Source organism: Chenopodium album, chromosome 12, assembly GCF_948465745.1.
Source record: "Chenopodium album chromosome 12, dcCheAlbu1.1, whole genome shotgun sequence".
Lineage (NCBI taxonomy): Eukaryota > Viridiplantae > Streptophyta > Magnoliopsida > Caryophyllales > Amaranthaceae > Chenopodium > Chenopodium album.
The window spans coordinates 6,536,425-6,559,378 of record NC_137845.1 but is presented as its reverse complement, the minus strand read 5'-3'; the positions used below and the strand labels follow the sequence as shown (position 1 = coordinate 6,559,378).

General features: G+C 29.9%; 1 protein-coding gene across 1 annotated transcript; it reads left to right on the top strand.

Moving 5' to 3' along the window:
• The first annotated feature begins 3,216 nt into the window (after nucleotides 1-3,216).
• LOC145570168 (GDSL lipase-like) lies at nucleotides 3,217-7,308 on the top strand. The gene is made up of 5 exons (XM_081629184.1): nucleotides 3,217-3,608; nucleotides 3,696-3,817; nucleotides 4,638-4,871; nucleotides 5,707-5,959; nucleotides 6,950-7,308. Exons 1-5 carry the CDS (start codon nucleotides 3,380-3,382, stop codon nucleotides 7,180-7,182), a joined length of 1,071 nt encoding a protein of 356 aa, XP_081485310.1. The 5' UTR covers nucleotides 3,217-3,379; the 3' UTR covers nucleotides 7,183-7,308.
• The last annotated feature ends 15,646 nt before the right edge of the window (nucleotides 7,309-22,954 follow it).

The following is a 22,954-nucleotide window of genomic DNA, read 5'->3' as shown; positions in this document are numbered from 1 at the left end:
TCTTCTTTGATTAAGTGTAGTAGTTGATTATGTTCCTTAAAAAAAATTAACAAGTATTTGCATCAATTGTCAACTATTTATCCATGATTTATGTATTCGTGTTTATTAACCTAATTAATTACCATTATAAATATACGGATGACTATTATCATAAATACTTCTAAAAAAAGTGATGAATATTTATTAATAATGTAAAGCCTCCACAGTAAGGTAAATCCTCAATATAACGTGTTTAGATATATAGATGGTCACTGATTGACACTTCAATTACAACCGAGCAATTTATTGAGATTATTATACAGTCACATAGTAATAATTTCATTTGTATAAACGCTATGAGTAGTATAATAAAAACCTTCTAACTAGTCAAAAGAGCGAAACCAAAATTAGCCTGTAAAGTCTTATCCACAAAATAACAGTATAGGTAGATTGTTTATGGAAAAACTTTTAAAAAAATTGGATGTATAATAAAATATTGTATATCCGTTATAAAGTTATTCTAAAATGAGCAAAATTTACCCCTGAAATGAATAAAAGTAACCCAAATATGCATAAAAGTAACCCAATATAAATAAAAATTATCTACGCACGCTTTATTAGTAAAGAATCACATTTTAAATAACTAAAAGTCAATTATATAAAAATTGTCTATTTATATAAAAATTGTATTATGCTTAAAGTTATCCAAAAAAGGCAAAAAGTTATCCTAAAATTAGTTAAAAGTTACCCTTATATAGCTCAATGTATACATTAGTGTAAACCAGGTGTATACAATAGTTTTTCTTGTTCATGAGAGCGTGATCTAATTTGGTAGGTTATGTATAACACATTTGTTTCCCATTCCGATCCTCATGGACAATAAAATAGAGTGTAGATTTGCTAAACAACAATGCATAATAATTAGTAGAAGCAAAAGGTGAGAGTTAGCTGCATTTCTTATGGCATGAATACCGATGATATAAATACAAGTACCAAAACTGAATCACAAGCAATAATAACTCGAATAATAGCAGGAGCAAGCAAGAAAGTAAGGTAGCTGCATTTTTTAAGGCAGGAAGATACAAACATACATACATAAATTAAATTTTATGAAATATACATTATGTACGAAAACTAAATCTTACATAAAATTAAATTATTCAAATAATGTGGTTTGACAGCGTGATTATGCCTTGATAACCTCCTTCAATGATGAGTTTAGGTTCTTAAATTTGGCTGGCCACGCTATCGATTTTTGGATTCTATTTACCTTTGGTCATTTCGTCTCCGTTCCCTGCCAAATTACTAACCACTTTTACTTAATTAGGATTATAATAAGATTACTTGAACTTGCTAATTATAGTATTTGTAGAATTAATTCTTAAATTATATTAATTTTGTATTTCTGATCTTATATAATATATATTGTTCCATTATAATATAGAACATAGTTTATAAGAATTTTATTATTATTGCTATAAGGAGTAATTTTTTTAATTTATTGTGTTGGGTTTATAGTATATGACTAGGAAATTATCGAAGTATATATATATAGAGTACATTTTCCGAAGGATTTTCTGTTTTGATAAGGGTTCAATATGATGAAAAGAGAAAGACAAATAAATTCTTATTCAAAAGTGCACTGTGAGATCGGTTACATTAACCATGCAAGATACTATCACCTAAAATCTAGGATTGATGGAATGAGAAGAGAAAGACGCGTGTCAATAACAATGTCTATATGTGAGCATATTCTACCTTCACACAATCTAAATAATTAAGGTCTTGATCAAGGTTTTTTTTTTTTTTTTTTTTTTTTTTTTTTTTTTTTTTTTTTTTCTTTTTTTTTTTTTCTGAAACAGGGGTCTTGATCTTATGAATTATTAGTTCTGTATCATTAATATTCTGTAAAGGATAATAAATTATTTCAAACGTCTCAAATAATGCAATTTTACTTTTAAATGAAGGATGTCTATGTCAACACTAGAGGTTCGAACTTAAAGACCACCAATAAGTAGTGTAACATTTAGCTAGATATTAATGTTAATTTAGTACTACTTATTAAACCCGGCCATAGACCATAAATTTAAATTCATGAGATAGTCAAAACTTAATATTAAAGTTAATTAATATAAGTATAAAATGGTAAAAGTTAATTGATTAATGATCTACATGTCGACACATAACATAATAATCATATCCATTATTATTTACTCATATAATTCAATGTCATTAGAATTATAATTTCTATGGTTATTCATAAAAAACTAGCAAAAGTGCAAAACCCTATACTATGTGCAGTTGTATTGAATGTCCTAGATTAAAAGAGGACGCTAAATTGTATCATCAATTCATCAATTTCAGAAAATTAAATATAATTAGTGTAGGAGTACTAAGTACTAACCTCAACACCCACCTATTCCACCTTTTATGGTATTTCCGTGATATTTCAAAAGAAGGCCCTTTGATTTAGGTAGCCAATAAGAACCCTCATTATTATTCCTCATTTAAATCATTTTCAAACGTAGTTGTTCCAATTAACTTTTAAGATTGAAAAAAAAAAAAAAAAAAAAGATATGTAAGATATAGATATTTTTATAACTAGGTGTGTTTTTTAGATATGTATCTCTTAAATCTTAATCCTTGTCTATGTAAAATGTATTATAATAAAAATATAAAAATTATGTATTTGTAAACAAAATATAAAAACAAATTTAATAAAATCTCACATGATTACATTTTGAATTATACCCAAACCATTTTGAATAGAATTTTTCAAGATTTCTAATGTAAAACTAGAAGAAAACAAAAGGAGTATTCTATTGTTAAAGACTTAAAATAGTCGTTACATCAAAATACATTTAATAATAAGCCTACATAATTAAAATTTTCCTTAAATAAGAGCTACACACAATTCTGAAAGTGAAATTTGTAATTGGTAATTTGTGACTAAATACAAAAGGTTAACATCTTAAACGAATGTAGTATCATTTTCAATGTTTACTTCAATTACCTCGCTTATAATAATTTTATTTAAAACAAACAACTACTTTGACAATAGTATTTTTACTTATTTTATTTTATTTTACTATTAAAAAAAAAAAAATTCACAGCCTCATAAAAGAATGTGTCAAAAAAGCAACGCGGTACGCAACTTCCCTCGTTACAAATTATTAAATAATAAAAAAAAATATGTAACCCCCCTTCACTCCTTTAAATACAATAAAATCTTGCCCCTAACCTTTAGCTCTAACAGTTGCAATACCAAATAATTAAGAACCCCAACACAAAAGCTGGTTTGGTTTTCATTTTGATTTTGGTTGCACATAAATAAATCACAACTTAAATCAAATAAACCAACCCAACTTTCACTTCTCACATTCCTAACATCACAACCACAATGTTTCCTACATTGCTCATATTCACCACACTACTCTTTCTCTCCATATCCCCCTCCAATGCCCAAAAACCCCCTCTTTTCGTCTTCGGCGATTCGCTCTACGACGATGGTATGACCTTATACAACGGTGTCAAAGGCGCGGGGGCCGAGTACTGGCCTTACGGCGAAACTTATTTTAAAAAGCCGTCTGGTCGATACTCTGACGGTCGTCTTATCCCCGATTTCATTGGTCAGTAATTATTATTCACACATTGTTTTAGTTAAAATCAACTCAACCAAAATCTTAAGCTGATAAATATATATATTTTTTTCGCAGCTCAATTCGCGGGGTTGCCTTTTTTGCAACCCTACTTGTTGCCTGGATTAAAAGATTATACCAAAGGAATTAATTTTGCTTCTGCTGGAGCTTGTGTTCTTGTTGAAACTCGTCCTCAAACGGTATGTCATATTAATTCATTTTAGTAATTATTTTTTATCTGACTATTTCAATCACAATTTTTTTTTTCTGTCGGTGTACTTTTTCAAAGAAATAAAATTAAAATGTTTTAAAATTGAAATTCATTTGAATAATGTTTTAAGCTGACCTACTAAATAATTAAGGTTGAAATTATAGAATTTGTTGAAAATTGAAGTGAATATGAAGCAACAATAATAATAGAAATTAGTAAAAATTACTAGCTTGAGATCAGTTAAATCTAGTACACTGTACTTTTTTTTTTTATTTTTTTTTACTGCGATTATTGACTTATATCACGAGATTTAATTGGTAGAAAATAATAAAATAAGGTTGGTAGGTGAAAAAATGATCCATTTATTACCTCTTCTGACGAAAGATCACAAGCTAATAGTGAAAAAGTTGAAGTAAATGCCAACTTTAGCATCTGTTTTTTTAAAAAATCACTACTTTAGGCATCTTTGATATAAGTATAACTTAATGCATATCATGAGCTCAACTTCTCTAGCTAGCTGGCACTTGTGGCAAATCTGAGGAGAAATTTACTTGATGTGACAACTTCCTTGTATACGCGCCATATATTTTAAAGAATTTTTCGATGTAAATTAGCTTAATTGGTTAGTATTTCAATGTCTTAATACTAAATACATATTGAATTGAGTTTAAGATCATATCGTGTTTACATTATTGAATTGCCGAAAATGAATTTATAATTGGGTAGATTTTGATTTTGGATCCTCTTTTCTATGTTGTATGCTTATCTTATGGATTGATATTAATTTAATTTATTTTTGGGGGGTCCAGATAAATTTGAAGAGGCAAATAGATTATTTTATACAAATGGTGCAAAAATTGAAGCAGCAAGTTGGAGAAGCGCAAGCTAATATGCTGTTATCTGAAGCTGTATACTTGTTTAACATTGCTGGAAATGACTATGTTACCCTTCTTCAGAAGAATGTTAAAAAGCTCCCTCTCTCCAATTTCAAAAGGAATCGCCAAATGAATATGATTCTTGGCAACCTCACTATACATATTAAAGTAAGAATTCTTGATTTATATATTCTTGCTTTTTTATTTTTCTTCTTTAATTACTTTTTTGCTTTTTATCGTAAACTTTAATTTGGTTAAAGTTATACTTGTGAATGCGCTGCCAATTTTTTACCCCAACTTAAAGTTATACTTGTAAATTGTGTTTTACCTTAGCGCTGTCAATTTTTAACCCGAACTGTGAAATTGTGTATTGACTACTGGAGTACATGGCATGCTATACTAATATACGAGGTACTATGATAATAGAATGTTACAAAAACTAAGAATTAGTATCGTTGACAAACATATCATGAGAAAAGATGACTAACAACGTGCTAGACATTAGCTAACTAATTCACCGCTCGATTTGCTTACTTTTGTAGTAGATGTGACATAGCTTTATTGTCTTGCTAAATTAGAAGGTTTTGAACTAATGGGATATGATGTGGATTCTCTCTAATAAAGGAAGTGATTAGCTAGTTCATTTTAAGTAATACCTTGGATGAAAGATAAGCTTTACGGAGCAACTTGGTAATTACAAATTGGGAAATCATCTTCTGACTTAGATATTAAGAGTATTATTTCTTTAGAAGTGGTCTTAATGTCTCATATAAGGTGGGAATAAGAGATGGCAACACGTACGGTTTTTTCAACACCTTGTTAGGGTAGGTCTTTTTGATGCATAGTAACTTATATGTGACATAATTTGACTTTTAATCTATTTCAACAAGCTAGTGTAACATGGGATTCTCTCTATGCAGAGGATCCTTTTTTAATCAAAATTAAAACTCGAACCGGTTAGAATTAATTTTGAATTAATATTATCCGATTTTGATTGATACAGACAATCTATAACCAAGGAGGAAGAAAATTTGCATTCCAAAACCTTGGTCCTCTTGGGTGCATGCCATCAATGAAGTACATGCTCGCGTTCAAAGGAACGTGCGCACCGGAGCCACAAGAGCTAGCCAAGATGCACAATGCTAAGTTCGCCGCACTAGCCAAGAGATTGCAAACCAATCTACCAGGGTTCAAGTACTCAATTTACGACTTCTACACCTCCTTATACCTCCGTGTGATATACGGAAGTAGATACGGTACGTTCTAGTAATTTAAATTTTCGACGGGTGGTACATACGTTCTAGTAGTAATTATTTATGTTATAATCATATGATTTGATTCCCTTGCCTTCAATTATTTTATGCACACTTGTATAGTTGCACTAAAATGGGTCAAGTAGTGGCTTTCAACTAATGTGTCTTTTTAATTTCTATGTTTCTTTAAACCTTAATTGTTTGTCAGTTTAGAGGAACCATGTCATTTACAGCTTGCTGTGTGTCAATTCTTTTTATAATGAACAAAATCGAGTCCCAAGATCTTGAATTTTTTACATTAATGACTCTTGATTAAAAAATTACGTAGAGACAGGTTATTACTTACACATATTCACATAGATCTATAATAAGCCAACAAGCTAAGAAGTTTTCCTTCATGTCCTGTTTAATTTCATGATAATTAATGTACGGGTAACTATTCTTATTCTTAATTTTGGCCGTATTATTGCCTATATTATTCTAACAATTTATTTGAATGATTGAGATTTTGTTAGATTTTTTTTAATTTGTATTTACTGAAGACCGTAAAAAAGTAAAAGGTTAAGGGTATAAATTTCTAGAGGCATTATTAAAGAACCAATCGTATTTAGGTTTCCCTTTAAAATCATGGTTGTAGTAATTAGACTATGAAATCGTCGGTGCTTTTGTTTCGATGATTAGTGATAAAAATGTGGTATATAGGTACATATGGTACAAAAAAAAGCCTAAGAAATCGGCTTTGATTAAGAAAAATCCAATTGAAAAATGTGTAGCTAGTTCATGTGACGTGGGTCCTTGTATATTACATTTGCTTGATTGCTAGTTGTTACATGCATAAGTCAAGTCTTTCATGGAACATGACATTATAAATTGTAGTAAGTTGTCCTTGAAAATGACATTAAATTTTGTTTAATCAAACAAACATTACCATATGATAATTAGGAGATTTCATGTAATCTAATCACATTATATATGTCAAATTGATAATAACAGGTTTTAGGGAAAGCGAAACAGCTTGTTGTGGAAGTGGATCATACAATGGTGATTTCACTTGCCAAAAGAAAGACCAAAGCTTCACTGTTTGTAGTAACCCAAGTGAGTACTTGTGGTTCGACGCCGCGCACCCGACAGACAAGGCTAATCAAGCCTTCTCTAAAGAGTTCTGGAGTGGAGGATCTAACCTTGTTGCTCCTTATAATTTGCAAAATTTGTTCGCCGCCAAATGAGGAAATTTATAGGGATTTTTGGGATATATATTTACCTCCTGCACTCAAGTGTGATCTAAGATAAAATAAGTGTTTGGGTTTATTTTATTTTATTGATTAATATTATTATTACTATTATTTCTCGTACATGTTGTATGTTACACATACCAATAGTTTGTAGTTTTTTTTTTTTTTTTTTTTTTTTTTTTTTTTTTTTTTTTTTCAATTTTTACATTTTTCTTCTTGGAAAATTTGGGAGGAAATTAAAGGTGAAGTTGTAGGCTGTAATAAGTGAGGGGTAAAGTGGTACGACGAAATATTGTAATCAGCAATAAAACGTCAAAAACAAAATGCAAATGTTGATAAAATTTTACTTGAATTTGGAAATACATGTATTGAATTCCTGTTTTGTCCCTCAAAGGCAAGAGCACATGTATATTTGTGGTTTATAGTAATCCCTGTGTCCATAACTAATTAATATTGTCCCATTTTATTTCTTTACGGAAAATAAGTCAAGTATTTTTAGTCACATTTTATACAAGGATGAATTTATCTACTTAAACATAACTTTTCATAAAGTATTAATCAATCAATTAATTAAGGTCTTAATCTTATAAATGGGGTCGGGTACATTATAACTCTTCATAAAGTGAGGAAAAAAAAGAAAAGAGCTACTCCGTAATATATAAGGGACCGAAAACAGAGGAGTTGTGAGACGGAAGAGTATGTGTTTTGGAAGGGTACAAAAAGTCAAAAACTCTTATCATAAGTAATGAACCAGTTGATGGAAATATGGAATGAAGTCTATTATGCTTCATTTTGGTGCCAAGTGATATTAATGAATAAAGGTGAAAGCTAATTTATAGGTATCTATAATTCAAATGTCGTACATTAATTAAAACTCCTAATAGTAGTATTACTTGTAAGTTGTAACGGTATAAAGCAATAACTTGAAGTATGTCTTTAATTTATAGTCAAAAAAAAGTAACAATACATCAAGCATTATATGTAAGCAGGTACATCTGTAAGATTTAATTGCACTTGATAGTACTGTACTGTAAATAATGAGTGATAATCTACAGTTTTTGAAAGTTAATTTACTGTGACCTTTTGAATATTTATGAGCCCTAATCGTCTCGGTGCATTATTTTGATCTAATTAACACTTTTTATTTTACTACCTTTGTTACATATTATGTGCAACTTTAAGGTATTATTTGTCAGGTATAAAAAATTCGAAAGTTATACATAATATGTAACGGAGGTAGTAGTTATATACTCACAATTAGAGGTGTATTGTTATATAAATTACTCGAAATGCAAGAGGCAGTACTATACCATAATTTTTTGTTTTTTTCAAATCATTGATCACGAATTCACCTATTAGACATTTCAATATTTCATACGAAGTATAGTGTTATAGAGTCACAATTAGAGGTGTGTCGTTTGGTTTGAATTGGGTTTATTTGGGTGAGGAAGCTTTGCATTAGGATCCGGGTTGGGTTTATTTGAGTTGGAGCATATTTAGGTGATCGAAACTTATTACGAATAGCGTACAAATATATATGATCAGTTAACTTAGCTGGTTGGTTTTTGAATACATGTAATTAGGGTACGTATTTAATATGGAGTATTTACTACTCCCTCCGTTTTTAAATACTTGCCCCATTTCTCCATGCGCTGAGTTTTAGGAGAAATTGGAGAAAGTAATAAAATATAGAGGTAGTAGAGTATGAGAAGAATAAAAAATTGTAAAAGCAAAAATAGTGAAGAGAATTGGAGGAGAAATAACATGAAATTAATAAAATATGATTAATGGTTAGTCCAGTAGGTGAGAGAAATTAATTAAATATTGTAAAAACTTTTCAAATAAGAAAATGGAGTAAGTATTTAAAAACGGCCGAAAAAGAAAAGTGAAGCAAGTACTTAAAAATGGAGGGAGTATTAAATTACATCAGTTCACGTTTACAGCATTATAGATTTGAATTATGATTCAATGATCGAATAAATTTTACACATTAAATTTATCTAAACACAATATTAATCTAGATCCTATCATTTTGTATGAGGTCAAGTTTAACGGTCTAGTCACAAGTTTATAAATAAAGTAGAGAGTAGGTAGCAAGACTAGCAACCTTAATAGAAAGATCCAAACTTTTTTTTGAAGAGTATAAGAAATAATTGTATTCTTTTCATGACTGATTTGCTTTTCGAGGGAAAGTAGGTTATAGAGATCAATGGCATTACGGCAATGCAACACAAAATGTTAAGCAGTGTCTAGTGTGGATACATACAAAACTGATTACAACTTTTAATTAATAAACAAACTAATAAAAGATAAAAACCACACTAATATAGTTTTGATAAATTATTATTGTTAAGGAGAATCCCATGTAATTGATAAATTAGGACTAGTATATTATGAAAGAAAAGGAAGAATGACCCATACATATATAATGTAATGTGAGTCATATTAAATACTTTTATAAAATACTCGTACTTTGTACCACTAATATGGATAATTATTCATTAAGGAGCTCTAATATTCTCGTTATGATCGTCTGATCCACCATATTATCTGGAGGCAAGCACGAACTTCCAGCTAACTTCTGCTGTATAATTAAAATAACATGAATTTCTGAATATATGTATGATCCCAATAATAAATACACCCAATCAAATTAAAAACAGGACATAGCAATTACTTCGTGCAAAGGTGGAGTAGTAAATAATTTTGGACCGTCAAACCTAGGCTAAATCAAATGTCATACACATGCATAATTTAATAGTGTGTATAATTGATGAAACAAAATAAAGAATACTTATCTACTTTAATACAGTATTATTTCGTTCTCAATATTTGAAATGAAATGAAATGAAACATTAACGATAAACATAAACACATGCATATGCATTTTTGAGTCATTCACACGCATAATTTTTAGGTTTTGAAAAGTCAATTTGTGCTCAAACTTGTTAATATAAAAATTGGCAAATATTTCTACTACTTCCGTTTCATATTATTTGCAACAATTAAGTAAAGAGAAAAAATGTCTAATCATTACAAATAATATGAAACGGAGATTATGATAAGAGAAAACCAGAACTAAATAAAAGAAAACAAAACAAAAACGAAATTAATTTTGAAAAGATGGAAACCACTAGGGTGCTGCCAGCTCACTTATGGTCCAGCTGGCATGTCCGTGTCAAAATTATAAGCTGAAGTTAGAAATTTCTATTTGTTTCTTTCTTTTTCATGATGTCCAGCTACTTAATTAATTAGAGGTAAAAAGCTAATGTCAAAGTAATGCAGCTAAAGTAGATGTATGGGATGATATCTGGGCATGACCAGATCACAAGAAGATGCCGATATGTTGCAGAAAGAGGACATGTCGGCCTGCCGCAATTTAACACGTGGCAACAGAAACTCGACACTTGGCACAAAAGGTTGTGCATGGGTGAAAGCCACCTGTCAAGGTAGATTACTATAAATAAGTAGGTAAGACCTCATTAATGAAGACATGAATTTCACTCTCTCTCTACTTTCTCTCTCTTACTTATCTTCTCTTCTCAAACACTTTCTGACTTTATCATCGGAGTGGTTATCCCCGGATCACCCCGGGGTTAGCTAACTTCTTCTCATTGTGTAGGTTCTCAGCTTGCCGATAGGGGTATCAGAATCTCGAGTCCGAGTTCCTGGAAGAGTTGGGATCAGACAGAAACAGTAGAGTTACAATGTGTATAATTAATCTGTGTATGGTTGTTTCAAAAAAAAAAAAAAATCTATGTAAGGTTTGAATAACTATAGATGCGTAAAAAAATAATTAGAGGCTATTAAGGGTATGCTCGTCATTTTCGATTTTTCATTATGTCTCTATTAACTTATAATTAGTTGCTTGTGATCTTTATAAAAAGTTTGTTAAGTCAGTGTTTTGAGTTTTCAAGGATCAAGCTACACGAGATTTGTTTTGTACAAATTGAAAAGAAGCAATAGAGAATATTGCCAAGTGTTGAAGTGTATACTCGTAATTGTATCAAGAGCAAGGCCAATGGATGACCAAAAACTTTTGGTCATGAAATTATTTATTATTATTCTCTATTATACTTTACCAATGACCAAAATTCATGACCATCCATATTTTAATACCCCAATGGTTGCTCAAGAAAGTTTGGTCATGAACTTTCTCTCTCCTACTTTTATCATACCCCACTATACATTCTCTTTCTTCAATCTCACCCTAATAAATACCACGTGGCACTCTCTCATACTTTGCCCAACAATTTAGTTTTGGTCATGGGGAAGCCTTGGTCATCACCTAAAAACCCCATTTTTTTGTTTATTTTCAATATTATAATGCTAATATATTATTCTCTCTCCTCATGACCAAAGTATTGGTCACCTGCTGGCCATACTCTAATGTACATATAATATCTATCTTTGTATAAATGACAGTCATACATTTATATTAGGGCAAATTAATTACGTCGAGTAATAGTCAAGTCATCGACAGTAATTGAATGTTCAAGGTTTAGATAAACTCTAATCTCTAAGACTACTAATCTACTATTGCGTGCTTGTATAAATTTCAAGATGAATCTACTAAAGTAAAAGGTGACGACTAGATTGCTTGCTTGCGTTGTCAATTTTATCTAGAGTATCAAATTTGCATGTACAGTTATGTTGTATGACAGCAAAGAGAATGTATACACACTTAAAACTGTACTGTTTGTTACCTAGATACAAAGTTTATCTGCCCTCACCTTGATTTTATGCCAAAAAAAAAAAAACAAAATAATCGTTTACAATTGTAACAACTTTGCACCAAAATCAACTTTTGTGACCACAGAGGAGTTAGATGATGCAACATTTGTACTCAATGCCGTTATAGTAGGTTGCAATCACCTAATCTGATTTTATTTTGTGTCTTTATGACCTAAATTAATTATGGGAATTCATTGTCTTGTATAATTACAGTTTTGATTTACAGAATCAGATTGATATGCCGACATTTTTAAGGGTTAACTATAAAGATCTTTTACCAAAACGGCTAATTTGACAAAAAAGTATTTATCAAAACGGCTAATTATAAAAATTTAATTCCCAAACTAGCTAATTTATTAACTTGGAAGGAATTTTATCTATTTCTTATTTTCCTTTGAACTGGTTTGGTTCACTTTATTAATTTTTTTAATTTTGTTTTTTTGGTTTATTTTAATTTTTTTAAAGCTTTTTTTAAGTTGGAAAATGTAAACAATATACAAAACTACAACGTACGTAAACAGTTAAAGAACCCTAATTTCGATTTAAAAAAAAAACACTAATTTTTTGTCTTGATCATATTAATCACAAAAATTTGGAATTTCAAGTAGTATTGTTCTATCAACTTATCAAGACTACCGCAAATTTATACGATGATTAGGGATTTTTAAGGTATTGTTCATCTTTTTCATGTCAATTGTAACTCTTTGTTAATGTTGGCTAATTTGAATATTTTTTTTTTTGTTTAATGTGTATGATTAATCAAACTTACATATATTTATGTGATATATAATGGCAGACAATGAATGTTCGGAGAACAATCTGCTACTCGATTGCTTGATCTTGTAAGTCATTCTTGCTCCTCTGATGTGAATATGGATGATCTTATCTCGTACATAGTGGCTAATGAGGTTCCAATGCTCAATAATGAGATAACAAATAATGTTGAAGAGAATAATATTGAAGTTCTTGAGTCTGACTTTGATATTGAATATGAAGAGCCCCCACATTCTGTTTTTATTGATCCTGTGCACTTTAATTTGAATATCCTGAGAATTACGAATTTAGTTAAAAAAAAAAAGGTTATGTTGTTGTTGTTATTATTATTATTATTATTATTTGTTAATTGGAAGTTTGGATCAATTTTTTGAGTGATTGTTTATTTTGTGTAACTTTTTAAAAAATTGAGAATTGTTGCATATACATTATGTTGATTGTTATTGTTCAAATTAATGGGATATTTTAAACTATGACATTAGAATTTCCTAAAGAAAAACAAAAAACCAAAATTTAAAAAAAAATAAATAAAAAAAAATATAGTAAACCAAACCGGTTCAAAAAAATATAAGAAATAAATAATATCCTTCCAAATCAATAAATTTAGCTAGTTTTAAAATTAAGATTTATAATTAGCCGTTTTGGTAAATATTTTTGTAAAACTAGCTATTTTGGTAAAATATCCTAAATGTAATTGCGCATTAAATTTGTTGTACTTCGTACACTATGCATGTATGTAGTTCTTCTAGTTTTTAATGTCTTCCTACGGAATATATATGATCATAAAGTTGTGTATACCATGACTTTACATATTATGAATGAAGTATTATGCTACCTTATACTCAAATTTATTAATGCATAATACATCTAATTATTCTTATCAATTCAGTTATTGCACTTTTTGTTTGTCTCATTTTAGTGCTTTTGTCGACTTTTTTTTTAAAAGTATACATTACAATATTTAACGATTTGTCAAATTGATGTTAAAAAATAAATAAATTATTAAAATAGAGTTTACTTAAAAATATTTCTCAAATTAGTATTCATGTAGGTTCGGAAATTACAAAGCTAGGAGTTAATATTGATTCGTTTTAAAGTCTAAATTAAAAATTAGAGTCTCAAAACTAGTTCCCTTTTTTTCTTTGACGGGCAAAACTAGTTCTCTTAGGTTTTACTTCACTATTGTTATAGGCGTTGATGGTAGATGCAATCGGGAAGGAAGCATAGTCAATCTCTGGCATCACTATAATTAGATATGTTTTCCTTCTTTTCTAATTAAAATTCAACTGAAATTTCTGTGGGATTACCTAACAATTAGATTAAACTTTAACGGAACAATGTAAATTGGTAAAATTTAACCTAATTATGAAAAATTATTCGTGAGTATCACCCGATTATATACTCATATATGAGAACATATAGAGCAACTTTTCATCCTATCCCTGACAAAGACTATTGGACACATTATAATGAACCAAAAGTTGTTGCCAATGCTAGTCTCAAGCGTATTCCCGGACGACCTCCTTCCCAAAGATTACGAAATGAGATGGATGAAGGTAATCGAGCAAAGGTGACATGTAGTGTTTGTCGACAAAAGGGACACAATAAAAAACTTGTTCATCAAGGTTAGCTAATTTTTTAAGATAATTTTATTTCTTATATGTATATATAGTTATTCAAACGGAATTACTTTTCTTACTAACATGTTGCGTGTCTACTTTTTAACAAAACAAATGGAGCTTCCAACTCTACTTATTGGCCAACATGACTCTTCAAAATTTCATTTGAACCATGAGCACACATCTGTACCTTGAAGGTTGTTCCATCATCATCTCCAAATTCATAAAAAAATGGTGCTAAATTGAGTTTTTTATTTAGCTAGTATGACATGTTTTTAGTTATTTTGTAATAAAGTAATACCATATCCAAATTGATATTGCATTGTAGAACTAGCAGTTGGTTTCAAGAATGGTGATTGAGTGCCTTTTGATAATTTAAATCCGACTAAATAACGCATTATGTATCATATTACATATACGTTTTTTGACAAGGTTATATCCATACTCTGGTCAAGATACCGTAAGTGTTAAAAATAAAGAATTGATGGCATACATATATATTTGGATTGTATTAGCTATTAATTTTTAATTCCTAGCTTTGTAATTTCCGAACCTATATGGACACTACTTTGAGAAATATTTTTAAGTGAACACTATTTTAGTAATTTATTTATTTTTTAACACCAATTAGACAAATTGTTCTCAATATAAAAATATGAGAGTCTATTAGATCTATTTATTTCAATGTGTTGTTTAAAATGCATAAACAAAAAACTATTTTAAATTTCGCGGAATCGAGTGAGTATTGCATGTTAATTGTCTTGTATTATTTACTTAGTGAGGAATAGTATTCGAAATCTTTATTCGGATAGTGTACTATGTGACTATGTGTATATGGATGGCGTAATCATGAGGCCTAGTTTCTTCAACTAAACTAAAGGGGTTGTTTGGTTGGGGGTAATAATCCATGGAAAAGGGAATGGATAGGCCCAATTCCCTTTGTTGTTGTTTGTTTGTCACTTTCTATCATTTCCTTTACCCATTTTTATTTTTGAGTTTATCCAAATATGTTCCACACTCATTCCCCACCCCTCCAAGACTTTTCCATTCCCATTCACTACTTCATTACCTATCACTTTCTCTCTCCTCTCAAACCCTAAAATCCCCAGTAGCCGTCACCCGTCACTGAACCTCTGGCCACCACGACAACCACCCGAGTTTGTACACCGGCGACGATATCCGAGCGGTTCCGACAAGCTACGACCACCGGCGACCCTAATAATCATGTTCTTGTTCTAATTTTCACGGTTATCTACGTCATGTCTTTTTTTTTGTTTTATTCATGAATTGTTGTGGAATTTATACTTTATTTCTGACTTTTGAAGAATTTGTCACGTTATCGACCACCGGAGACCCTAAATAATAGTTGTTCATGTTTTGTTCACTGTTTCGTTTTGAAGGGTTTCATGAACGGTTTTTTTTTTTATTTTTTTTTATTTATTTTTTATTTTATTTTTTTTTATGTTGGGAATGACAAAATCAGTTGTTATTTGTTGATTTTTTTTTTCCTTGAATGAATACTAATTTGATGTTTATATATACTAATGTTCATATATATGTATATATTTGTTTAGCTTGAGATTTTTATATATCTTGAGTATAAATAATATGTAAACTAGTCAATGATATGGTGTTGTTGTTCTTTTCTATAGAAAATGGCTCGAATCGGTACTTCTTTGAAAAGGAAGAGAAATTGGGATAATTACTATGAAGAATTGTGTTGTGTTGCTACATTTGATGTGTTACTCAATGAAGAAACAGGTTTATCATATAATAACAAGTTATTTTGGAAAAAAAAAAAAAATTAAAAAACTCAAAATTTGATTCCTTGGCTTGAACCAAACAGTCACAAAGGTAATCACTGAGCAGTTCATTCCGTTTCTTGAACACAACCAAACGACTACGCTAAATCAGGGAAATCCATTCCTTTCTCTTTTATTCCCTTTCTTCATTCCATTCCGATTCCCTTATGTGAACCAAACGACCCCTAATTATTTGTCAACGAAAACAACATATTTGACTTCAATATGCTCGAGGAGGAATTAAGGAAAAGCATAATACTTATTGTTATCATATAAATTACGAGTAATTTCTTGCTAAATTCGTAAATTGCGTCATCATACAAAGATAACAAAATTGTCAAAAATATGAAGGCTTCGATATAATTTCTCATAAATGGGATTCACACTTTTAATTAATTGTTTGCAAAGATTTGTACAACACTACATAATTAAATATGATAGCTATAGCCTTTTGTCAATATTAAATATATATTAAATAATACGAGTACAATATACTCGCAATAAACGAGTATATTCTAAGGGTCTGTTCACTTCAGCTTAATTTTAGTTCAGTTTGGTTCAGTTCAGTTCCAATCAGTTCAGTTCAGTTCAGCTCTTTATTTCCTTCTCTAATAAAATATACATTTTAACTCTATTCAGTTCAGTTCAGCTCCAATCAGTTCAGTTCAGTTCAGTTTCAATCAGTTCAGTTCAGTTCAGTTCAGCTCAGTTCAATAAATGTGAATAGACCCTAAATGAGACTAAAATTATGAAATGAAGGGAGTGACAAACTATTTCGTAATTGTAACTAACAATTTATAAACAACTAACAATTTATAAACAAATGTCAATAGTAGTCTAGTTGTCTAAAATTTTAAGACTAACTCCTAAAATTTAAGATCTAATTTTATATTGTGTGCATTATTTATCATTTATGATTTCTCTGTATCCAAAATGAAGTAATTCTTTTTTGAAAGAAGAAAATAAAGTAATTCTAATCGGTCCCTAAAACACAAGCATATAAAGTTCTTACGTTATGAGAGTTATTATATGTATATGACTATAAGCTATGAGTGGTTCGTTGTATACTTGACTTAGATAACTTTGACATGAACGTAGGTGGGAAGTCATTTTTGTACTATCCTATTCAAGAGTCTTTTTTTTAAGCGAATTACTTTTCTTTTAAGACCAATTATTATACTCTATGCATATATATTCTAGATAATAAATCACTTGATTGGATGGAGTTATAAATCTTAGCTAAAATCCTAAATTCATCGTTGATCATTGTTAAATTTAAGTTACTTTTAGATTGGTTCGGAATTCGGATTGCACTCCTTAAGTCCTTATTCCTTAGTTAATGAGAAGGAAAGTAAAACCACTATAAGGTTCCATTTTTAATTAAACCAATTAATAACAAGAGGAATAACTCATAAACATATAATTTATCAACTTTTTTTATTTTTTTTTTAATTTTTTTTTATAATGAGGGATAAAACCACTACTCATACATGATTTGTTAATACTCCGTATGATCTTAATATTTTAACATGTGTATAGTACACAAATTGCCCTTTTTTTTAGAAAAAATTTACTCTGTGGTTAAGAGTATATCATCAAAGATGGAATCATATTAATAAAATTGTAAATGTCCAAACATTAACAAATTATACTGAATTACTTATACAGACCTAGACACCTTTCTTTTTAACCTATTTAAACCATGTCACAGCTAAAGTGCAATAATATTCCTTCGAAATATAGATACCATAGCCAGTTAGCCTTGTCCGGCCTATGTTTTCAAAATATTGCAATGTTGGAGACTTGGAGCCTACATTTTTTGGCCAGCTAGCTAATTAACTACATATATTTGGGCACTTAATTCAATTACTTTTTATAATTAATTCAATACATAGGACCCTAATAATTACAATGCCTTTTTTTTAATAGTAATACATCAACAAATTAAACATCAACAAATTGCAAAGATTCCTTAAAATTTTCTTCGAGAAAGCCCTAAGCTTTTAGCAAGAAAAAGATGTCCAAGTTGGTAGTAGGGCAGTTGTTTTCAACCAATGAAACTCAACGTCTTTATCTTTGACAAGTAGTACTAGTATAGTGTAGTATGAATTATTAAAATATAAATGAGGTTGAAATAAATATAAGATCGATTAGCCAATTAGGTATATGATATAGTATATGATTAATACTTGAATGAGATATGGATCGGCCCCTCGTTGGACGCATATAGCAAGCAAGTAATAGCAAATGGAATAATCTGACTAAATTATTTACTAGTATATGTTAATGAATCAAGGACCCTATCTTTCCATTTTTTGTCCCTGAGTTATTAATTTTGAGTGTTTTGTGGAATTTTTAGTGTATGTTACACTTCATTGAAAGGGTCTCGACCACACGATTGAGAAATCGTCCCCCCCCCCCCCCCCCTAAAGGGCCCTATATGATGGCCGGTTAAGGAATGTGCATTAATACATTTGGTAAAGGTTAAAAATGTCCCCAACGATTGATTGATGTATAACGATACGTGTTATGGCTTATAGGAAACAAATTTTACAATTTACAGTTGAGTTCATGCTAGAAGTAAAGGGCAATTTCTTACAATATGTAGAGTGCAAGTGATTTCTCAAGACTTAATTCTTACGTTACTAGATTTTGTATATTTTAATTAATTATATTTGTCCGCGTACAAGTTCAGTGATTGATATCTCTAATTATCAATAAATAAAAAGTATAAAAACAGTAAATATGAAAAGCTATATTAAGTCGATTCAAAAATGATATCATGAGACAATATTTCATCATAGATTCATAATCATATTAATGTCCATTGTCCACCCATCTAACGAGAGTAATGAATCTAGGCATTAATAAAAATAAAAAAAATGACTCTAAATACCCAAATGGGTCATACTGGATTTTGATCACAATTTCTATCTTACTTTTGGAGTACCATGCACCAGCTACTCCAGGTTTATAAAATTTATATTATTTTGATATATATATATATATATATATATATATATATATATAAGGGGGGATCCGGTAAGAATTTCTCCTTATATAAGAACCCTTTCTTATGTAAGAACACCTTATGTTTTAAACACTTTTCTATGTTCTAAATTTTTTTCTGCTTATGTTCTAAAGTTTTTTCTATATTCTAAATTTTTTCTACTTATGTTTCAAATCATTTTCTATGTTCTAATTTTTTTCTAATTTTTTATTTATTTTTTATCTTATGTTCTAAATTTGTTCCTATGTTCTAAATTATTTTTTCAACTTATGTTCTAAATTTTTTTCCTATGTTCTAAATTATTTTTTTAGCTTGTGTTATAAATTTTTTCCTATGGTACAAATCATTTTTTCAACTTATGTTCTAAATTTTTATTTGCTTATATTCTAAATTTTTGCTATGTTCTAAATTTTTTTTCTTATGTTCTAATTTTTTTTTCTGCTTATGTTCTAATTTTTTTTTTCTGCTTATGTTCTAATTTTTTTTTTCTGCTTATGTTCTAATTTTTTTTTTCTGCTTATGTTCTAATTTTTTCTGCTTATGTTCTATTTTTTTTTTCTTATGTTCTAATTTTTTTTCTTATGGTTCTAATTTTTTTTTTCTTATGTTTTCTCTCTCTCTCTCTGATATGAACTTATTATCATTTCAATTTACATATATGTTATTTTTAAATAAGTACATGTTATTTTATTCTTGCATGTTGTTTTTTTTTATAAATGTTGTTGAAGTAAATAACATAGTGTTTTAGCAAAATAATACAAGATTTAAGCAAAATAATATTAGGTTTAGGCAAAATAACTCAATTATAATTGGTATGGAAATGGAATACATGATCTAGGATTATATAATACTAACTCGATTTTGACCGGTAAATTATGAAAGAAACACAAACGAGGACCGAAGGGTCTTGAATGGATATTAGTCAAATATAAGTATGTAACTCTAATATCTTGGACTGTCATCTATTGGGCCGAAATAAGGCCCAAATTAGAAATATATGCCATTTTGATAATGGGCTGTATTCTGACTTCTAAAACATGTTTAGTAGACAGTCCTAGACACTAGAAATTGGATTTTAAATTGCAATCATAAATAATATTCTTATAGAGTAATTAGTACATTTTTATTTCTCCAATGTAGGATAAATTACTACTTTACCAGTGAACAACATGAGGTTCATGCACAAATATTGACAGCACAAACTCAAAAAGTGAAGACATTACTTGATTGTTATGCTCAACCACCAATTGTCACTTCCATTTCCATTCATCAATTGACAGTTGTATGTTAATTGTACATATTTCTTTAAAAAAAAAAAAAAAAAAAAAAAAAAAAAAAATCAAACGAACTTCAATTCAAAATTTCAAGAAATTAAAGCCTTCGTATTTTGTTTGGTAAGCGGCTATAAACTAACTAAACAATATTAAATCCGTAGATATACTTACTCGTATAAGTTATTACCACATATGAAACATGTCCTTAAATGTTAAGGATATTTTGATCTAGATCAAAAAAATGTACAACCCTAGGCTAGTTGTCAGATAGGAGTAATCCTTATCATGGACCCAAACCCATTTCCACAGTAATGTTACAACATTAAACATGATAGAGCAGACAATAGGCAGGAAGCTGGAAGCATGTGAGAATGTAAGACACAACCAACACAAAGCAAGATACAACATTACATTTATTACGACAATGATACTCATGCTATTTCTCTTCACTCAACTTTGAACGAGATTTACTATTCATACCGACTCATTTACGTCATTTTCAGTCACCAATAGTGTTACAGCCCAGGGTACTAGCCTAGCGATTTCCGTCTTAGTAATAGCGTATCAAATTCTTAACACTCGGCTCTGACATGATCCTTCGTAAATGTTATACTTGAAGGGGTGTTTATTGTTGCAGTAATACATGTAGTCACACATTTTACATTTACATTTTGATGTTACAGTTTAGACACCCGTCTTAAGGTTAAAATCTTACTAGGTGAAGGTGCTTTTAATCAAAGGAGATTATCTATTTGTCTCTCTTACTTGTAATTAGACCTGGTTATTGAGTAGGGTAATCCAATGATAAGAGAGTCAGGGTCAACCTTAAAGGGCTTTTAATAGACTGGGTTTTTAATGGAAAAGTTCATGATTGGGTAGGGTCAATGTAAGGTCAAAGTGTGTTTCTAATTTAATAGATGAAAAAAAAATGTAAAATAATTTAATCACTTAAATTTGTATCATAGATTTGTCTAATATTTATTTTAATTGATATTTTTTTCCCATTATTAACCCTCTATTGACATGTGATCCTTATTGGCCCAATATGATATTGACCCTATAAAATATGACCCTCTTTGACTCGTAATCAACCCGCACCAACACTAAGCCGACCCGCCCAATAACCAAGTCTACTTACAAATTCTAGCTTAAAACTAGGAAGTAATTTATATTAATAACACTATCCCGAACAAACAGTCTAGGAAGTTAGTTTTGAAAGTGTTGGGCTTGATCTTGGGGCTTGGGCTGGTATAATTAGCTATTGCAGTATTGTGCCTTGATAGTTCCTAGTGTAGACATTTCTCAATAAATTTAGCTAGTTGGGCTTTATCAACAATCATGATACTGTAAGAGTTTTATGAGTGGTGAAGTACACTACTTTAGATTTTATTTTAGAAAGTAACTGCATCATTTTCTGCACTAGGTCGTACATTTGTCGATGATTAAGTCGTACATTTGGTCAATAATTGCATCATATTCTGCATCTGACACTTGTACACCCAAAAAAAAGTACAGTAAGTTTCAGCATGCTACACGTACTCCCCATCTCTCTATTGGCGATCATAGTACTGTAAGTATATAGTACTCCAACAAATTTTATTTCTGTATTTGATTTTTATAATAAAACAATAATATATATGCATATTTTGTCATTCTAATGAAAAGAATTAGTATCTCACAATTATGAGATTGTGTGATCAATCCTATAAGACCATTTAGGGATGGAGATTTTCATACTATTTTTATGAGCTCCAAAGGGTCTTGTTTACGTATTTGGACAGAGTTGACTTATAAGAGACTACGATCTAATAAGATACACTCTTCTTAGTCCTTACTTATCTACTAGAATAAACAAATCTCATACGTGGTCATTGTAAAGGAAGAAATTTGACAGTCAAAGTTATTCAGAGAAATTTATAGGTATGTACTTCTTAAGAGTTACAAAGTATTTAAGTATTCCGTGGAAAACAAAGTGAAATAAAAATGACAGCATATGATTCTAGTAGGGGTGACAATTATAACTAGGGATGTTAATGGGGCGGGACGGGATAGATGTTGGCCTTTCCGTCCCCATCCCCACCAAAAATTTTCATCCCTATCCCCATTCCCGCAATGGGTCCATAATACATCCCCATCCCCGTCCTGGTGGGTACAATTTCAAAACCATCTCCGCCCCACCCTCCACTTGGATATGTATCCCCACTTAATCCCCACCTAAGACCTGCCTAATCCCCACCTCCCAATACACAATCCAACATAATTAACATAGATTACAAGAAAAATAAATTTGTTAATATTACACACTCTTTTATTATAATATTAGTGTATTTTACAATTTTTATATCTACTATTTTATTTTACATAATTTTTTTTTTATAGAATTATATAAAAATATATAATTTTATTTTTAAAATATATATATATGTAGGTGTGAGGTGGGGATGAGGCGGGTATGAAGTGAGGCAGGTGGAGTGGGGCGGGTACAATGTAAAATCCACCCCTGCCCATCACCCATGACCAGTATGATTTTTACCCCCATTCCAGCCCCACCAC

Bases quoted from the DNA above. Each gene is read 5' to 3' on its own strand.
- LOC145570168 (XM_081629184.1), top strand. From the start codon at position 3,380: ATGTTTCCTACATTGCTCATATTCACCACACTACTCTTTCTCTCCATA. The intron at 4,872-5,706 runs GTAAGAATTCTT...TGATTGATACAG, and splicing joins ACCTCACTATACATATTAAA to ACAATCTATAACCAAGGAGG. The intron at 5,960-6,949 runs GTACGTTCTAGT...TGATAATAACAG, and splicing joins GATATACGGAAGTAGATACG to GTTTTAGGGAAAGCGAAACA.